This window comes from Capra hircus, chromosome 7 (assembly GCF_001704415.2).
Source record: "Capra hircus breed San Clemente chromosome 7, ASM170441v1, whole genome shotgun sequence".
In the NCBI taxonomy this organism is placed as follows: Eukaryota; Metazoa; Chordata; class Mammalia; order Artiodactyla; family Bovidae; genus Capra; species Capra hircus.
The window spans coordinates 79,661,182-79,678,856 of record NC_030814.1 but is presented as its reverse complement, the minus strand read 5'-3'; the positions used below and the strand labels follow the sequence as shown (position 1 = coordinate 79,678,856).

The 17,675-nt window shown below is 42.0% G+C and overlaps 1 protein-coding gene across 1 annotated transcript in view; it reads right to left on the bottom strand.

Moving 5' to 3' along the window:
- Positions 1–6,745, bottom strand: part of SNX24 (sorting nexin 24) — a 175,318-nt gene extending 168,573 nt beyond the window's left edge. Inside the window, exon 1 of the mRNA XM_018050678.1 lies at positions 6,558–6,745. Within this exon, the coding sequence (XP_017906167.1) occupies positions 6,558–6,617 (60 nt within the window). The 5' untranslated portion in view covers positions 6,618–6,745. The remainder of the gene's footprint in view (positions 1–6,557) is intronic.

Below are 17,675 nucleotides of genomic sequence, written 5' to 3'. Positions count from 1 at the left end.
ACAAGGTACTGGTGCTAGTTTCCTTGGTTTGACATTACCATGGCAATGGATGATGTTAAAAAGGAAACTAGGTGAGCGATATATGGAACTGTTTGTACTAATTTTGCAACTTTTCTGCAAATCTAAAATTATTTCAAAATCAAAAGCTTATTTGAAAAGAATCGATCAATTTCTAAGCACCATCCTTGCAAAATTCAATCGTCTTGTAAAATTTTGAATTTCCAAGTGAATGTAGCATTCTATTTGTTAATGGTCAAGAATATTTTCAAACTGCTTGTCTTGTCTTTCAGAGTAAGGAACATACACATGGTTGACTTAATTACTCAACACACGTTTAATGTTCGTTTATGCTAGGAGTTTACCATGTGTGAGGCACTGTGCCAGCTATGCCCTCGTTACACGGAGGCCTTCGGCATCAAAGATGCTTATAAAGAAAGGGTGACTGGAAGGTACTATTGTGGGCATTGTGGCTTCACCATCCTTCTGAGCTTCTCCCACTGCGGTGTCCACAGGGTTAGGTGGCCAGAATGAACTGACCTCATTCCTAGCTCCAGAGATGCCCCCTAACTATTTTCCATCTGGTTAACTTATCCTTGCCATGGTGACGGTAATAAACATAGTGAAGACAGCCAATCAGCACACAGAATCCCCCTGGCAACGGCATCCGTTGAGGAACCAACTAGGGATAATGAGATACAAAGGAAGAAAGGTGCCCTTGCTCTGAAGGAGCATCCTCTCTTCCTCTGGATGTTGTAGAATACAATGCTTTTGTTTTTTTTTAAATCTGAAGCATGTTACCATTTTGTCACTAGGTGGAAGTTACTCTAAGGATGAAGGTAAACAGAGAGAGGAAGTGGCTAGGCCCCCTTACTCAATCTCTCGGACTCATTCTCACAAATATAAAATGGTAGTAATAATTCTTGCCACAGATCACTGTTAACTCTCAGGCAATATCTACACTGGGGTTATATTAAAAACAACAAAAATAACTAAGTTGCTAACCTTGTAGTAATATTTACTTTTTGGTTATGTTTCTTTAAAGTCTAGCTGACATATTCACAGTAAAATATTTACAGGTGAAATTTTATTTGGGATTTGCTTTAAAATACTGCATAATTGTTTTAAATGGAAGAATGAAAGGTGGTGAATGAAATAAGTATTGTAAAATATTGAAGGTGAGTAATGAGCAAATGGCAGTTCATTATATTGTTCAATTTGTGTATTTTAATCCAGAAACTATTAAGGTAACTATCCCTACTATCCCAAGCTCTTCCCTGGTGGCTAAGAGGTTAAAGTGTCTGCCTTTAATGTGGGAGACCTGGGTTCGATCCCTGGGTCAGGAAGATCCCCTGGAGAAGGAAATGGCAACCCACTCCAGTATTCTTGCCTGGAGAATCCCATGGAGGGAGGAGCCTGGTGGGCTATAGTCCATAGGGTCGCAAAGAGTCGGACACGACTGAGTAACTTTACTAACTAACTAACTAATCCCTACATAGATCTCGATATTATGACTATGTACATATGGAGGTGCCTTATGCACTAAGAAACATGATAGAAAATAAATCAGTAAAAGAATTGAGATCTCAAGAAAAAGACAGATTTGTATAAGCACAACACACTCAATCACACACATATAATTAAAACAGACTTGAAAATCTATCTAATTCAATGCCTTGACTTTTACAACTATGGAAAATAAAATCTAATACATTCAGACTTTTATGTTGTTCCCTGAACAGTCTTTCTAGTTTTCTTTAGTTTTTCGGTCGTGTCTGACTCTTTGCAACCCCATGGACTATAGCCCGCCAGGCTCCTCTGTCCATGGGATTCTCCAGGCAAGAATACTGGAGTGGGTTGCCATTTCCTTCTCCGGGGGATCTTCCCAACCCAAGAATTGAACCCAGGTATCCTACAATGCAGGCAGATTCTTTAACAACTGAGCTATGAGGGAAGCCCATTTTGTTTTTACTAACCATGTATCTGAAAACAGAAAATATCAATACTAGCCTATAGGATGGGCACCCAGGACCTGCTTACTCTCATGTCCAATGGACTGCTCCATCCTCTCCTGGAAAGGGCAGAGTCCCATCCAGCGCTTTGCTCCATGTAAAGCGTCTACTCTTTTTTTCTCTTCTGCCTCACACCCATGGGTTTCCTTGTTGCTCTGGCTCCTGTGCTGAGAAGGGCTTTACCTTCAGTCCTGCCTCCTTCCTCACTTTTACATGCTTTTCCTGAGAAGAGCATCAACATATATGGTTTTTTCCATCTTTGATGCTAAAAGACCCTCTGGAGCCATATTTCTAGCCTTGACCTCTCTATGTATCCTGAATTCCAGAACAAAATAGCTTCATCGGCCACAAAAAGGCCCAACAGGCCCCCAAATGAAACTGACTGCATGTCAGTTCTTTTCTGGTCCCTGGCAACCCTGTTCGCAGGAGTCACCCTGATGCCTCACATCTAGTCACCAGACCCTGGGGATTCCTGTAAGACCCACCCCCTTCCCTGCCCAGTTGCCTTAGTTCAGCCCTCATCCTCTTCTTCTTGGTCATTTTGCAAGCATCTCCTCCATGATTAATGCTCCAGGGTCATCCTTCTAAATGCAAATCTAGTCATGTTACTTCCTTCCTTAAAACTCCAGCGACGTCCCATGGTCTGAAGCTGAAGTCCAGACCCCTTTACGGTTCTCAAGGCTAGCGAGCTGGTCTCTCCACACCTCTCTCCATCAGGAATCACTCGGCACCACCCCGGTACAACTTGAGAAGCTGTTTCACACCTCAGGATCACTGAAGCCCAGTGACTTCTCTCTACTGACCTTCTTCTATCAGAAGACTCAATCATTCACTATTTACAGTGAATTTTCACTATGGATAAACCCTGAACAATATGCATGAGCCCGGGACAACATGGATAAGCATAGGAGACTGACATTCTCCTAGCCTCAAGGAGCTTATAGACTAGAATGGGAACAGATATTAAATAAAGGCACAGTGGAGGGTGCGGCGTGGGGTGGGAAGGGTTGACTTGCATTTTGTTACAATATCCTTTTCTGCTTCTTTGTAAACTACAATGATGTAGAAGTGTTCTTTTTATTGTTGCTTTTGTTCGTCTATTTGTTTTGGTGAATCTGGGAGTTTAAAATGCCTTTCCCCTCCTCACTGGGTGAAGAAATTTTGCCCCGCACTTCCTCTTTTTAGAATTTACAATCCCAGCAAAAACCTCATCAGATTTCAAAAGTCAGCATTCCTGAGCACCCTTCCCCCACCCCCAGCACACCATCCTAAGGCAGAGCAGAACTGCCCAGTTCCTTCTCTTCCTCAAGACTCCAGCTGACATTAGCACCCTAACTCTTCTCCACCTGGCCCCTGCAGGATGGGCTGAGAGTCCCCAAGGAAGGAACAAGATCCTTCCACCATTCAGTTCCCCACCTAACGTACGCAGTGCAGGCCCACAGTAAATGTTTAAATAATCAAAGGGCAAACATTCACTCTTTAAAGGTAAATTACTTTGTACACAGAGCATAACTTTGCATATGTTTTTTTGAATAACAGGGCTTGAGCAATACTGATAAAAACTTAGAGGGCCAGAAGTACCCCCTTCTATTTAAGGTTCTACAGAAATCCTAGTACCTTGCATAAAAAGGCATGTATAGGGATGTCTTATTTCAACATATTCGACATAGTTGCTAAAAAATTAGAAGCAAATGTCAATGGCCATCAGCAGAGATCTGTGTAAACAAATTCCTTCCGTGAAATATTCCTTTGCTATCACTAAGAAAGATACAATCCCGTCCATATTGGGACCGAAAGATAGCCATAAGTTATACGATGACAGCTATAGTGAAATCTTGCTATTTATTCTAAAAAGGAAAAAAAAAAAACATGTTTTCATAGCATAGGGGGGCAAGTCTCTAAGAAATTACCCCTATGCCTTATCTCTGAGGGCATGGGACAAGAAGCAAGGAGAGAAAATCATCCTCTACTTAAAATGTCCTACCACTGAATTTGTTAAATTGCAAATTAATATTTCTTAAATTTAAAGCACAGTCACTAAAGTAAAAATGTAACTTTTACAGTAAAATATATGTTATTTGGAGACTTCCCAAGTGGCGCTAGTGGTAAAGAGCGTGCTATGCCAATGCAGGAGACTTAAGAGAGTCTGGTTCAATCCCTGGGTTGGGAAGAAATGCAAACCCACTCCAGTATTCTTGTCTGGAGAATCCCATGGATAGAGGAGCCTGGAGGGTTATAGTCCATGGGGTCGCAAGGAATTGGACACTACTGAAGCAACCTAGCACGCACGCACATACATGATTTTACCTAGGAAAATGAGATTGGAACTGAGATTAAACTTTTAAATTCTGGGTTTTTTGTAAGAAGGTGCTAACTTCCTAGCATCCAGAATAGAGACCCACAGCAGGCACTCCAGTTAATACCTGCTGAATGAATAAACTGCCTAGCAATTACAAAACTGTTATGCCAAGGATACAAAGTATCTGCTTCACAAACTCACAAAGGAAAAAGAATCACTTGCAGAAGTAACAAACTGCTACTAACCTAAATACATTAGGATTGTTTTTTTGAAAGTGAAGTGAAAGTGAAGTCGCTCAGTCATGTCCAACTCTTTGTGACCCCATGGACTGTAGCCAGCAGATTCCTCCATCCATGGGATTTCCAGGCAAGAATACTGGAGTGGTTTGCCATTGCCTTCTCCAGGAGATCTTCCCCACCCAGGGACTGAACCCTGGTCTCCAGCAACGCAGGCAGATGCTTTACCATCTGAGCCACCAGGGAAGTCATCGTTTAAGTAAACTTTTAAAAAGCACACAAGCTCTCCTTAGAGAAGCAATCTTCTAACCACCAAGTTTACCAAGACAAAGGTGCCTTCCAAATCAGTTTAATCCACTACCTGGAGTCTGGCACATGGCTGGCCATAACACCAGTAAAAAAAGAAACACAAAAACTTGGGTTAAAAACACAGATCCTCTAATGGAAGAAAATCAATCATTCTGATTCACTTCAGTGCTTATTTGAGAAGGTAATTAACTTTTAGCTTGGACTACTGAGACCAAGGGCTGTGACAAGCAGCCTTTTTATCTCCAAATCCTTAAAGAATGCCCTAAAGATGGAAGGCCTCCTGTGACTGTTGACGCTGACTGGGGCTGATGGGACAGGTGAGACACCTAAAGAATGAAAGACAACCAAGGGTTTAGGCCTAAGGAAAAAGCCTAAATAGGTTCACATTCAAATTCATTCCCCCTTCGCTTTTAAAATACGATATGGTATATTTTTAATCAAATTCATAATTCATTTGTTTATATAGATAAGGGCCACGGAGCTCAGCTCTCCTTTGGGTGAAGTCTCCCCATCCCCCCACCAAAGGAAGGGACTTTGAGAACTTGTTTTGGGGGTACATGGACCCAGCAGTCTACTAATTCTTGAAACCCACACACTTCTTGGATTTTCTTTTTGCAATCACTACTCTTAATTCTAAAAATTCCTTTGAGAGGGTGATTTAATCCTCTTTATGAAAAAACAAGGGTCCAAATAAGCTGTGACCAAAACCCAACAATCTTCAGAGAAGACAGAGATTTAAAATACTGCTCTGCCAAATTAATGCAACTGGAGTTTAGCGAGTGAATTAGAAGTGAATAAAATAAAAATCCTTCATAGTGCCTTACGCAAGTCCCTCCAAAGCCTACCAACTCAAAATGGAAATAAAATTGTCCAAGGTCAACTCCAGGGTGAGGCATTTCCCCCTCTAGTAATGACCGTCTAGATGAAGATGTCTAAGTTCACCGGGAAATCAGCTGTTCCCATACGAAACTTATCACCCAGAGGCTCCAGGCATGGTCCCCGCCCTCCCCGCCACTCCTCCACTAGTGAAAGCGGGGACCGTTTCTCATTTCTGAGACCGCAGTCCCCCCTAGGTATAGAACAGGTGCTCAGTGAGTACCTGACTTCGCCATTCCAAGGCACTGCAGAACTAGAAACAGCAAACAAACAAAACTTTGGAATTCATCTAAAAGCAACACATGTGTTCACTTCGGCGAATAAATTCTACAGATGATTATTTTTCTTAATGAGCATGTTTTCCATCTGAATGAAGCCCTACCGAACTTGGAAACCAACAGCATCAGCCCGCGGCAAAAGCCACTTGTGTGGACGGAGCGGGCAGCTGAGCCAGAACCAGTGCAGTCCATCCCGGGCTCCAGGGGGCGGGCGGCGGGGAGAACCGCAAGCGCCGCGTCCGAGGACTCGACTCCCGGCGCTGCAGCCCGGAGGCCGGGAGCGGGGCTGGGAGGGGGAAGGGACCAAACCGGGGCGCCCCGGGAGCCCGCCGCCGCCGCCGCCGCGCCAGGGAGGGGGCGCCCGTTTCCTAGACAACCGCGCCCGGGCGCAGCCGTCCCAATGGGCCGGGGGAGGGGAGGGGAGAGGAGGGAGAGGAGCGAAGGAATCCCCCCGCCACACGCACACAACCCCGCGCAGGGGCGGCGGCGGCCGGGGGCACCGCCCGGGCTCGGCAGCCGCAGGTCCGGCTCGCGGCCCGTCCGGACCTACCGTGTACCCCCGCTCCAGGTCACTCTCCTCGTAGCGAAAGGACGGGATGTAGACCTCCATGGTCGCGCCGGCCGGCCGGCGGAGGGCGAGGAGGGGCGGGCTCACGGCCGCGGCCGCCGCCCCGCCCCCGGCCCGGCCGCCCCGCCCCCTGCCCCGAGCCGGCGGGAGCGGGAGACCGCGCGGCTCCGGCCCGGCTCCGCCGCCGCCCGCCGCTCCCAGGGCGGCCTGGGGCTCTCTCCCGGCGCCTGGATTCCAGGCCCGAAGGGCCGCGGAGATCAGCTGGGCCCGGAGGAGGCGGGGCCTGGAAACCTGTGAGTCTGCAGAAAAGGGGTGTGCGCGCCACCGCGCCGGGGACAGGGCCGCACCCAGGCGCTCCCTGCCCTGGAGGCTCGAGCAGGCACTGGATTTGCAGTTTGCAAAACGCCACCCGTAACAGATCGCAAGACAAGGAACAGAAAAGCATGGAGCTTCTGGATTTTGTTTTGGTTGGTTGAGTTTTCGCTTTAACTCTCGGTTGGCATGAACAGCAGCGAACCCTGCACTACTTTTACCAAGACTTTACTCTTCCCCTTCGGTGCCAGGGTCAGCGTCTAGTTCTGAGTTAGCCGTCGAACCACAGAATACAGAGGTCGAAAATCGGCTGCTCACGGAGACAAACATTCCGACTTCTTGCTCCAGTTCTAAAATGCGGTCGGTATAGAGTTTCTTAACTATAAAAGAAAACAGAAGGAAAAAAAAGAAAGGCAAGGGCTGGAATGTGCCCCTCGGGCCAGAAGCTAATTACCTGAAAGTACCTGAAAGATACAAGTGCTCCAGTTGAGCAATGTGGTTATCAGGATACCTTTGCAAACCACGAGTTTCTTTCTTAGGTTAGAGCAGGGAGCAGAATAGAAACTTGAAGGTGAGTTGTCCAAAGAGCTTCTTGGGCTGCAGGTAAATGGCTGCGCCTAGTTTGCTCTTGAGGCCAGGGGGCCCTTTCAGCTTGAAACTCCTCTTAAGTTTGTGATGAGACCTTAGTCATGGAAAAGAGGACTAATCAGGCCTTTTGCTTTAAGAACTTGTCTGATGTGGAGGGTAACCTCAGGTGAAGCCCTCACCCACACACTTGCAGCTCCAGGTTGTGTCCTCAGAACCCCATAGGCTTGGCCCTGTGAAGACTAGCCCTCCTCTTTTCTTCCACTGGCCAACACCTCCAGATATGACCAAATAGCTCTGTGGGCTCCACGTTGCCCAGGTTCAGAGCCCAGCTTGTAGGCTCCCCTTAGCCTCTGTGACTGTATCACACTGTATTGTGCCATGTACTTACCTGCCTCACCTTCTAGATTCTAGAGAAAATATTTAAACAAAAAAGATTTTTTTATCCCCTTCTTGGTATATTGATAGACACATTTTTCTTCAAAGTTTTATATAAGCATTGAAATGCTCATCTTTACAAAACCAATGGATACAGCAGTTACCACTTGGGATGTTATTACATCCCATGTCTCATTTAAGCTTCGTGTGAGGAAGTGTTATGTGCAGTAGGACTTTAAAGGACTAAGAAGCAGTATTTCTGTTTTTATTTTAAAATAATGGCTACTGATGACAGCAGGCTCCACCCCCAGAAACAATTTCAAGATTGGTTGAAACAGGTTATTAAGGTCTCAAGAGTATAATGTATAATGTAAATGAGGATTGTGTAATCATAAAATCCTTGTGCTATAGATTGCTGATGAAACTTTTAATATGATTTTTATATGATCCTTTCACAACAGCCTGCTAGTAGCCTGGCATATGTATTTTTGTCTGGTGGCATAGCTCACCTATTTACCTTTGAATTTAAGAGTCAGAAATGTGTGGGTCCAAGAAGATCTAAGTGGTCCAAATGGATTTTTCCTTTTTCTTTTTTGCTGTATTCTACTAATAGCTGTGTATAATTTAATTTTGCCTTGCTGAAAATATATACAGGTTCTCAGGTATGTTCTTGAGGGACTAAAAGCTCAGCTGTAACTGTTATTTCAATTATTTCAGATGGCATAATTAAAGCTCAGAGAAGATAAATAACTATGAAATTGAAAGTGAAAGTCGCTCAGTTGTGTCCAGCTCTGTGACCCCATGGACTGTAGCCCACCAGGCTCCTCTGTTCATGGCATTCTCCAGGCAAGAATACTGGAGTGGGTAGCCATTCCTTTCTCCAGGGGATCTTCCCAGCCCAGGAGCTGAAGGATTCTTTACCATCTAAGCCACCAGGGAAGCCCAAGAATACTGGAGTGGGTAGACTATCCCTTCTCCAGAGGATCTTCCTGACCCAGGAATTGAACTGGGGTCTCCTGCATTGCAGGTGGATTCTTTACCAGCTGAGCTAATTATTATTCTAGCTAATAATTAGAAGAGGTAAATTTCTAATCAAGTTCTGTGGGTTAATCACTATAAAGGAAAGAAGAGAATAGCACTAAAGTAAGAGAACATGGCAATGGATTATCCTGATGTTCTTATATATCTTCTCTACACTCCAACAGGTCATCTAAATAGTATCTCCTCACAACATTAATAAAAACACATGGCAAATACTACATAAGAAGTTGTACACTTAATATCTGTTAATAAAAGCAAAAACATTACATAAGAATATGGACTTCCCTGGTAGTCTAGTGGTTAGGGCTCTGCACTTCCACTGCAGGGGCGGGGGGAGGGTGGTGGAGGAGGGGGGAAAAAGAAGAAAGAGAAAAAAATTCTGCTGGAATCAGAGTATGAAATCCATGCACTGAAAATACAACACCTAGTATTGAGTAGATAAATATTTCAGCATATTTAATGATAAACTGCTTTAAATATCAACTTATAAGTCCTGACCAATATCTATCTAAAATATATTACTTATTCAACATTCTACTCTAAGACTAGCATATCATGACCAAACAAGATTTATTCCAGAAATATAAAGACAGTTAAACATTAGAAAATCTGTTGATATCTATCTCAACATTGTCAGATTAGAAAAGAACAAAGATAAATGAGTATGCCAGTAAGTTCTGAAGCAACATTAATAAATCAGTACACCTCTTCCTAATAATTCTTAACAGCCTAGAAACAGCAAAAAAGAAAAAACCAAAACCAGCTTTAATTTGATAAAAGTACCACAACCCTACAGGAAATATCCCATTAAACATCACAGGAGGAAGCATAAGAATAATGTTAATAACTTTATCACAATTATTGTTTGACATTTTGCTGGAGGCCCCACTCAATACAATAAGAAAAGCAAAATAAACTGGTACAGACACTGGATTGGAATATATAAAACTAAGGTTATTTGTAGATGAAACTATCTACATACATAAAACAGAATCAACTAAAAATTTGTTAGAATAAAAGTTTCATAAGGTGCCAGAGAGTAAATCATCACATAGGAATCAGTAGATTTCATAGACAATAACTTGCTTACACATACCAACATTAACCGATCCAAAAATAACAGGGAAAAACCAAACAATTTCATGAATAACAATATTAAAAACTTACAAATTTCTAAAGATAAAATTTAAGAAACATGCAAGATTTATATGAAGAAAACTAAAAAGCTATGCAAGGACACAAAAGCAAGTTTGAAAATAGTTGCAGCACATTTCTGAATGAGAAGAATCAATAGTTTGTTGCTTTATTTGGGTAAATTTTCACCAAAACAATTTACAGAGCTAATACAATCAAATAACCAACATGCTAAGAAAAGGGACAAGCTTGTTTGAAAAATGAATAGCCAGGGCAGGTTTGAACCAAAAAAGGAAAGAAAGAATGAGAGGATAAGTTAATTTGTAGGACATCAAAACATACTATAAAGTCATGGTATTTAAACCAGTATGATCCCAGAGCAAAATTAGACAAATGACGAAGGGCAGCTAAAATTAGACAAATGACGAAGGGCAGCTAAAATTAGACACCTGCAAAGGGAACCAAATAGCTCAGAAATAGATTCCTTAATATATAGGAACATAATACGAAACAACAATGGTATTTCAAAGCTATGAGGGTAAAAAAGAAAAAAAGCTATTCAATAAATAGCTGAGTACTTATATAGTTTTAATAAATATTTAAATATTAAAGTTTTAGTAAATGTTTAAAATAGTATAAATAAATGGTGTAATGAAAGTTTATGAATAACTGGCTCTCCACCTGAAAGAAAAGTAAAATTTATTTTTAAAATGAATTCCACGTGTAGTAAAAAAGCTCTGTGGAAAAACAGAACTGTAAAACACCTCAAGGTAGACAAAACCTTATTACAAAAACCAAAACAAAGACTTTGGGGGAAAGATTATACTATATAAGGCTAAATAAGGATTTTAAATTAATGTAAAACAAAGACCATTAAGTTAAAAAATGTTCAATAAACTAAAAAGATAGTTGCAACATGTATAACAAAGGATTAGTGTACATTTTATGTGTAAAGAATATATAATTTTTCTTAATAGCACTATAAAAAAATGAACACAGTATGAACAGGGAATTTCCAGAAGAATGCAAGCAGACAAAAAAAAAAAAAAAAACACTGTATAAATGATCTATTATCGAGTAACAAGTTATCCCCAAATTTTAGCTTCTTAAAGCAAGAAGTACTTATAGAGTTTCTGTAGGTCCAGGAATCTGGGAGCAGTTTAAGAGGTAGACAAGATGTATACCCAGGCTACAGTCATCTCAAGAGTCTACCAGGCTGCAGGAGGCATTGACAAAGGGGTTCACTCACAGGCCTTGAAAGTTAATGTTAATTGTTGGCAGGAGGCCTCAGCTCCTGGCCACTCAGACCTCTCCCTAGAGACAGAGGCTTCCTCCAAAGCAAAAAATCTGAAAGAGCTCAGAGTGAAGACTATGTCTACACTAAGAATTTACACTCCATCATTTCTGCAATATCCTGCTGCTTACAAAGGTTAGCCTATTCAGTGTAGGAGGGACTATATAGTGGCTTGAGTCTCAGGTGGCAAGAATTAATTGGGGCTCTCGTGGAGGTTAGCTGCTATGTAACTGTGAGCAGAGAAAAGAATTCCATCATGTTATGGATTAAAATATTTTGGTGTGCTTACACTATGAATATTATGTTGCACTTAAAAAAAAACTGTTAGGATTTCTAGGTTAAGATAACGAATTGAACATACATAATTAACTTCACTGCTTCTTCTAGCCGCAGTAAAATGAAAAGGAATTTCTCCTTAAAAACGATAAATAAATAAAGATAGGAAAAGCAGAAGAGAGAACAACAAAAAGATTTTTATAAACTAGAAAGGAGATGAATGAGAAGCAATCATTCTGGTAAACAAGAAAAAGCCAAATTTAAGCCAGCAGTGAGAAAGCGGAAAATCAACCTGATTTACACAGGACGATACCCAAAAGGCTCAGTGAGAGGGGACAGAGAAGATACACCTCATCCAGAATGGGAGATAGGCTGGCTAGAAGGAAGACTCAGTGAAAGTTGAGTGGGAAAATCCTTCAATCCCCTCTTCCACATTGGCATAATTCCAGAGGATATTTCCTGGAGAGAGAGAGAGAGTGAAAAAGAGAGTCTTTACCTTGGAAAATGACTTGCCCACCTGAGGGCATGAGAACTTTCATCAAAAAATAGTTGAGGCCTAGAGGCATGTGATCATACACATGTTGAATGATGAGTATTAAAACCTCATAGAGGCTGACAGCTATACCTTTACCTTCCAGGCAAGAAAGTGGAAGGTTTTCTCTGGGAGATCTGATGAGCGCAAGAGAAGGAAACTCTAGAAACACCAACATTGGAAATTCCCTACAAACGCCCAGTGAGGTCACTCTTCAGTGATTTTCAGATTTGATAGGTGTGGCCAACATGGCAGAGTAGGAAGACCTTGAGCTCAGCTCCCACAGGCACACAAAAAACTAAGACTATTTACAAGCAACTATTGATGAGACTTCCCTGGTGGCTCAGACGGTTAAGCATCTGTCTACAATGCAGGAGACCTGGGTTCGATCCCTGGGTCGGGAAGATCCCCTGGAGAAGGAAATGGCAATCCGCTCCAGTACTATTGCCTGGAAAATCCCATGGACAGAGAAGCCTGGTAGGCTACAGTCCATGGGGTCGCAAACAGTTGGACACGACTGAGCGACTTCACTTTCACTTTCAATTGATGAGACTGATCTGAAGACTAGTGGAAAAGACCTTACACCACTAAAAGCATACAGACAGACCCACGAGACCTTGAAGAGGGGCCAGAGTGTGGCTTCAGTCAAGACCCAGGCTCCTGGAGTAGGCAGCAACACAAATGGAAGGATCGTCACAACTGGAGAGCTTCCCCCTAGGAGTGAGGGGTGCAAGCCCCACGCCGGGCTTCCCAGCCTGGAGGTCCTACAGTGGGAAGACGGGTACTCAGAACATCTGGCTACGAAGGCCAATGGGGCTTGCGTACAGGAGCCATAGGGCTGTGGGAAACACAGACCGTCCTTAAAGGGCACATGCACGTTCTCACACGCTCCAAGTCCCAGCACAGAGGTAACGATCTGAAAGGAGGCTTAGACACTCCTCCTGATCTTGGAGGACCTGATACACAGTACCAGGAGGCAACTGGTACTCCCCCTGAGAACACAGATACTGGCAGTAGCCATTCCGGGGAGCTCATTTCTACTACGGGAGCACTGATGCTGGCAGGCACGATTTTGGAATCCTCCCTCTAGCCTACCAACACCAGGGGCTTAACCCCCACAAGGAGCAGGTCAACACCAGTCCTAAGCAGTCGGCCCCACTGGGACACAGCCCTACCCATCAACAGGCTGGCGGCCTTCATATGAGGCGGGACCTGATAGCCAGCTAGATTGGATGCTTAACATACACCCAATCTATAAAACATATGATGAAACATACAGTTTTTGTCAATTATACCTGAAGAAACCTGGAAAAATGTTTTTCTTTAAGTTTGACAGAGCTTCCATCAGCTTCAGTTCCCACTGCTAACCTTGAGAAGACATCCAAAAATGAACAAATATCTGAGGAAAGCAGCTAACATGTAAGAGAGATAAAAACAGAAAATTAATTTTAGGAAACAGGAACAAGGAGGAAAAAAGAAACTTTAAAACTATCACTAATATTCTCAGAGAGATACAGGAAGGCATTGCATCTGTGAAACAAGCAGCAGCTACTTAAATCCAATTAGAAAATGAGGGTAAACTCAGAGAGTAGAACAAAATAACAGACGCAAAATAAGAAAATAAACATCATCAGTCGAGAACATCCAATATCCAAATAATGAAAGAGAAGAGAGAATATAGAAGGGAGAATAACTCAAGAAAATGCCCAGAACTGAATTTCGTGTTTCCAGATTGAAAGCACTCATACAGGATGAAAACAGATGCATACTACAGCAAATCTGTATGAGATTTAGAACACTGAAGGAAAAAAATGACATCTTACATTCTGGAAAGGGGTAGGGGTGAAGGGAAAATGCATATACAAAAGATCTGAAAGCAGAATGGCTTTGGAATTCTCAATAGCAACACTGCAAGGTTAAAGAGAAGGAAGCAATGTCCAACATGCGACCACTTAAGTTATCAAGGATGAAGGCAAAATAAAGTCTCAAAAGTAAGTTTCTATGCATCATTTTCAAGAACTGTGTATCTACCCAAATGAAGGAATAAATCAAGAATGAGGAAAATGTGGGTTATAAAGAACAGGAAGCCAGGGGGAGAAGCGAAAGGAATCTTTAGGATCCTCTGTACAACAGGCAAAGAGAGACAACCAGTCCAGACCAGAGCAGTCTGACTCAAGAGGAGGACACTGTGAGAGCTGCTTTCCTAATACTTTCTGCCGTGTCTTCTTTTTAACTGAGGAAACCACTGGAGAACATACTATTGCAACACAAGGGAATAAATCAAGGAAGAAAGCATGAAACTCAGGATATAGGGAATGGATCCCAAGAGAAAGGTACAGGCAATTCCAAAGTTCAGGGCAAATCCAGAGGTACAACATGCTCGGAGAGCATCAGTTCCGAGAAAACCGAAATCCTCAGGAGAGCAAGTCCTAGGGAAGGCAGTTGGAATGGTTGAATTACTTGATCCGAGTGGTCCTGTGGGAAATGTACTGTAGGAAGACATGGAAACAACTGGCAATAGATTAAAAAAAAAAAAAAAAAGCACCAGCCAAATTGAAAAAAAAAAAAAAATCAAGGTATGTTCTACCTCAAGAAAAACAAAAAAACCCAGTAAAGTCATTGAAGAAAAGAAAGTCTAAGAAACCATTACAACCAAGAGTAACAGGAGACATGACAACTAAATGTAATGTGGTATCGTGCATGAAATCTTAGAAAAAGGATGTTAGGCAAAAACAAAGGCAATCTGAATAAACTATGGTCTCCAATTAATAATGGGCCTCTCAGGTGGCTCAGGGGTAAAGAATCTGCCTGCCAATGCAAGAGATAAGTTCTTATCCCCAGGTTGGGAAGATTCCCTGGAGGAAATGTAACCCACTCCAGTATTCTTGCCTGGAAAATCCAATGGACTGAGGAGACTGGGGGGATACAGGCCATGGGGTCTCAGAGTTGGACATGACAGCATGCATAGACACTAGTTCATAGTAATATAACTATATTGGTTCATTAATTGTAACAAATGTACTACACTAACATGTTAATAAGAGAAGCAAGGTATACAGGATATAACTCTATGTGTACTACCTAAAGTTTTTTATATAATTCTAGTATTGTTCTAAAAAATTTTTTTTAAGCCAATCACAATTAAATATACTAAAACTTTCAGCAGTGAACAGTATTTGTAAGGTGTTAAAAGTGAAAATACTGAATACTGATTTAACAAAAACTTTAACTACACTGTAAGTGGGAGATGAGTGTATGAAGCAGATGGATGGTAGCGTAAAACTCTCATCACCATAAAAAAGATGTGGCTGATGTCTAAAATTGATGATTCAAATGACAGCAGGATGCGCATTCTACTTAGAAATGTGAAGGCATTTAAATGGCAGAAGAAACAGCGTAGAAAGAGGTTATCGTTGAGGAAAAGCACCAGGGAAATCGTGGTTTGTGGGGCAGGGAACCACTGTGTTTTATTAGTGTTTCTGATGCTAGTTTCAGACTATGTACATGAACTGATTTGATGAGATAGACATTAACTTAAAAATCAAAAGACTAAAGTCAGTTTTTATCTGCTGACATGCAAAAAGCTTTCAATACTTCAGCAAACCAGAACCCACAGAAATAACCTTTGCCGCACTATGAGCTCTATGCATTGCAGCTCTGTGCAGCTGTCATATTGAAGTTATTCTTTTAGAAAGGTGGTAATACATTAGTCATTTCTTAAACGCAGGTTTCCTCCTTTGACTGCTTTCTTGACTCCTGTTTCCTCTTACCAGAAAAATTTTTCTTTCACCTTATCATAGCTACATTCCCCAACCTGTGCCTGTCACCTCATTTACCTTCATCTTTTTGGTCTTTTAAAATCATTCAAAATCCCTCCCCCCTTGGCTTTCTTACATACACCAACAATCCCTAATCTTGAATAAATCAAACTTTGTCTTGCTTTCTCATGGCTGAAAAAAAGGGATACTCTGGTTGACTCTGTAAGTGGGTACTCATCCATAGCTGATTCTTCTCGATTTCTGTTTTCTAGACATCTACTACTTTCCTGCGGCTCCCCATTTTCTTTGGCTTTTCTGCTGGTATCCCCTGATGATGGTTTAATTTTCTATTTCACTGAAAAAATAAAAGCATTCAGGCATTATTTCCAAATAATGGAAATGCCTTTTCCCTTCCTTTTTGTTCAGAGGAAGAAACTCTTTTTTTTTCTGAGGCTCTTTGCACTTACCTGACTTATTCACCTCCATTCTTGCCTTAGATGTTACTTGTATGTGATATTTTGTCCTCAGCAGGCTGAGTCACATTTGTTCTCTGAGAAGGCATTCATTAATAATCATGGTTTTAAGGAACAGAGCGTGTTCACATTCTAACTTGATGACACAACATCTAGTCCTGACTTATGTTTTCATGTATTTTCATCTTGGATGCCCAAAGGTACGTCAAAAACGTGGCGGGCGGGGTGGTGGCTGGGAGAGGGATGGATTGGGAGCTTGAGGTTAGCAGATGCAAACTACGACATGCAGAACGGATAATGGATACACACAGCCCTACTGCACCTACAGCACAGGGAACTCTATCACTATCCTGTGATAAACTACGATGGAAACAATATAACACGCCCAGAACTCTCTCATACTATCTGTTATTCAAAGCAGAAGTATCCTAAGTCATCAAAGCCAGAAATCAGGGCATCCTTCTAGACAACCTTCTTGTTGTTCCCGGATAATCAATCCATTATTTCCGTGCCTGACACAGCAGACTGAACAAATACTACATGAGTGAATGAATGACGCTGGCCTCTTGCCATCCCATCTCCCTTTCGGCTATCACTGCAGTGTCATGCCCTCACCACCAGTTGTGTGATTACTGTTCCAACAATTGCTGTCAAGATCTTTTTATTCTCCCTTTTCTCCACTGATGACTACTTCCCTTAATCTACAACATATTCAAGGTTCTTCTATGTGTTTCTGTGTGGAAACAAACTTTCCCTAAGCAACTGCCCCATTTCCCTCTCACCCTTCATTTGTCCCCAAGCTTCTTTAAAAGTCTCTAGTTTCCTGACAAGATTGATTTAACTACAGCATCTTTGTAGTGGGGGTAGATCTTAGCTTTTGCTGGCTGAAAAAAAAAAACAAACGGGATTTTGTCTGCAAGCCTTATTCCCCTCCATCCCTGATCCCCAGCCTCAGAGCTCTAAGAGCAGATCTTAGGGACAGATTGTTCTGAGAAGGACCCCATGGGTAAGCCCATTTAGATCCTAGTTAAGTGTACACCATTGTTTTAAAGAAGTAAAGACTGGTAAAATAATCAAAATGCAGGTCATTTTGTTCAGACGGAGATTAAATATTCAGTAAACATTTATTGGATGCCTAACAGCTAATACTTATTAAGTACATGCTATTGCTGAGAAAGTCACATAAATTATCTTAATCCCCTGAAGGAGCACCTGAACAGGTACTATTATTACTTTCCACTTTACGAATAAGGAAACTTTAAGTTTTAGAGAAAAATAACTTTCTCTAAGTCAATGATGTAGATTCTTGAGCCAGGG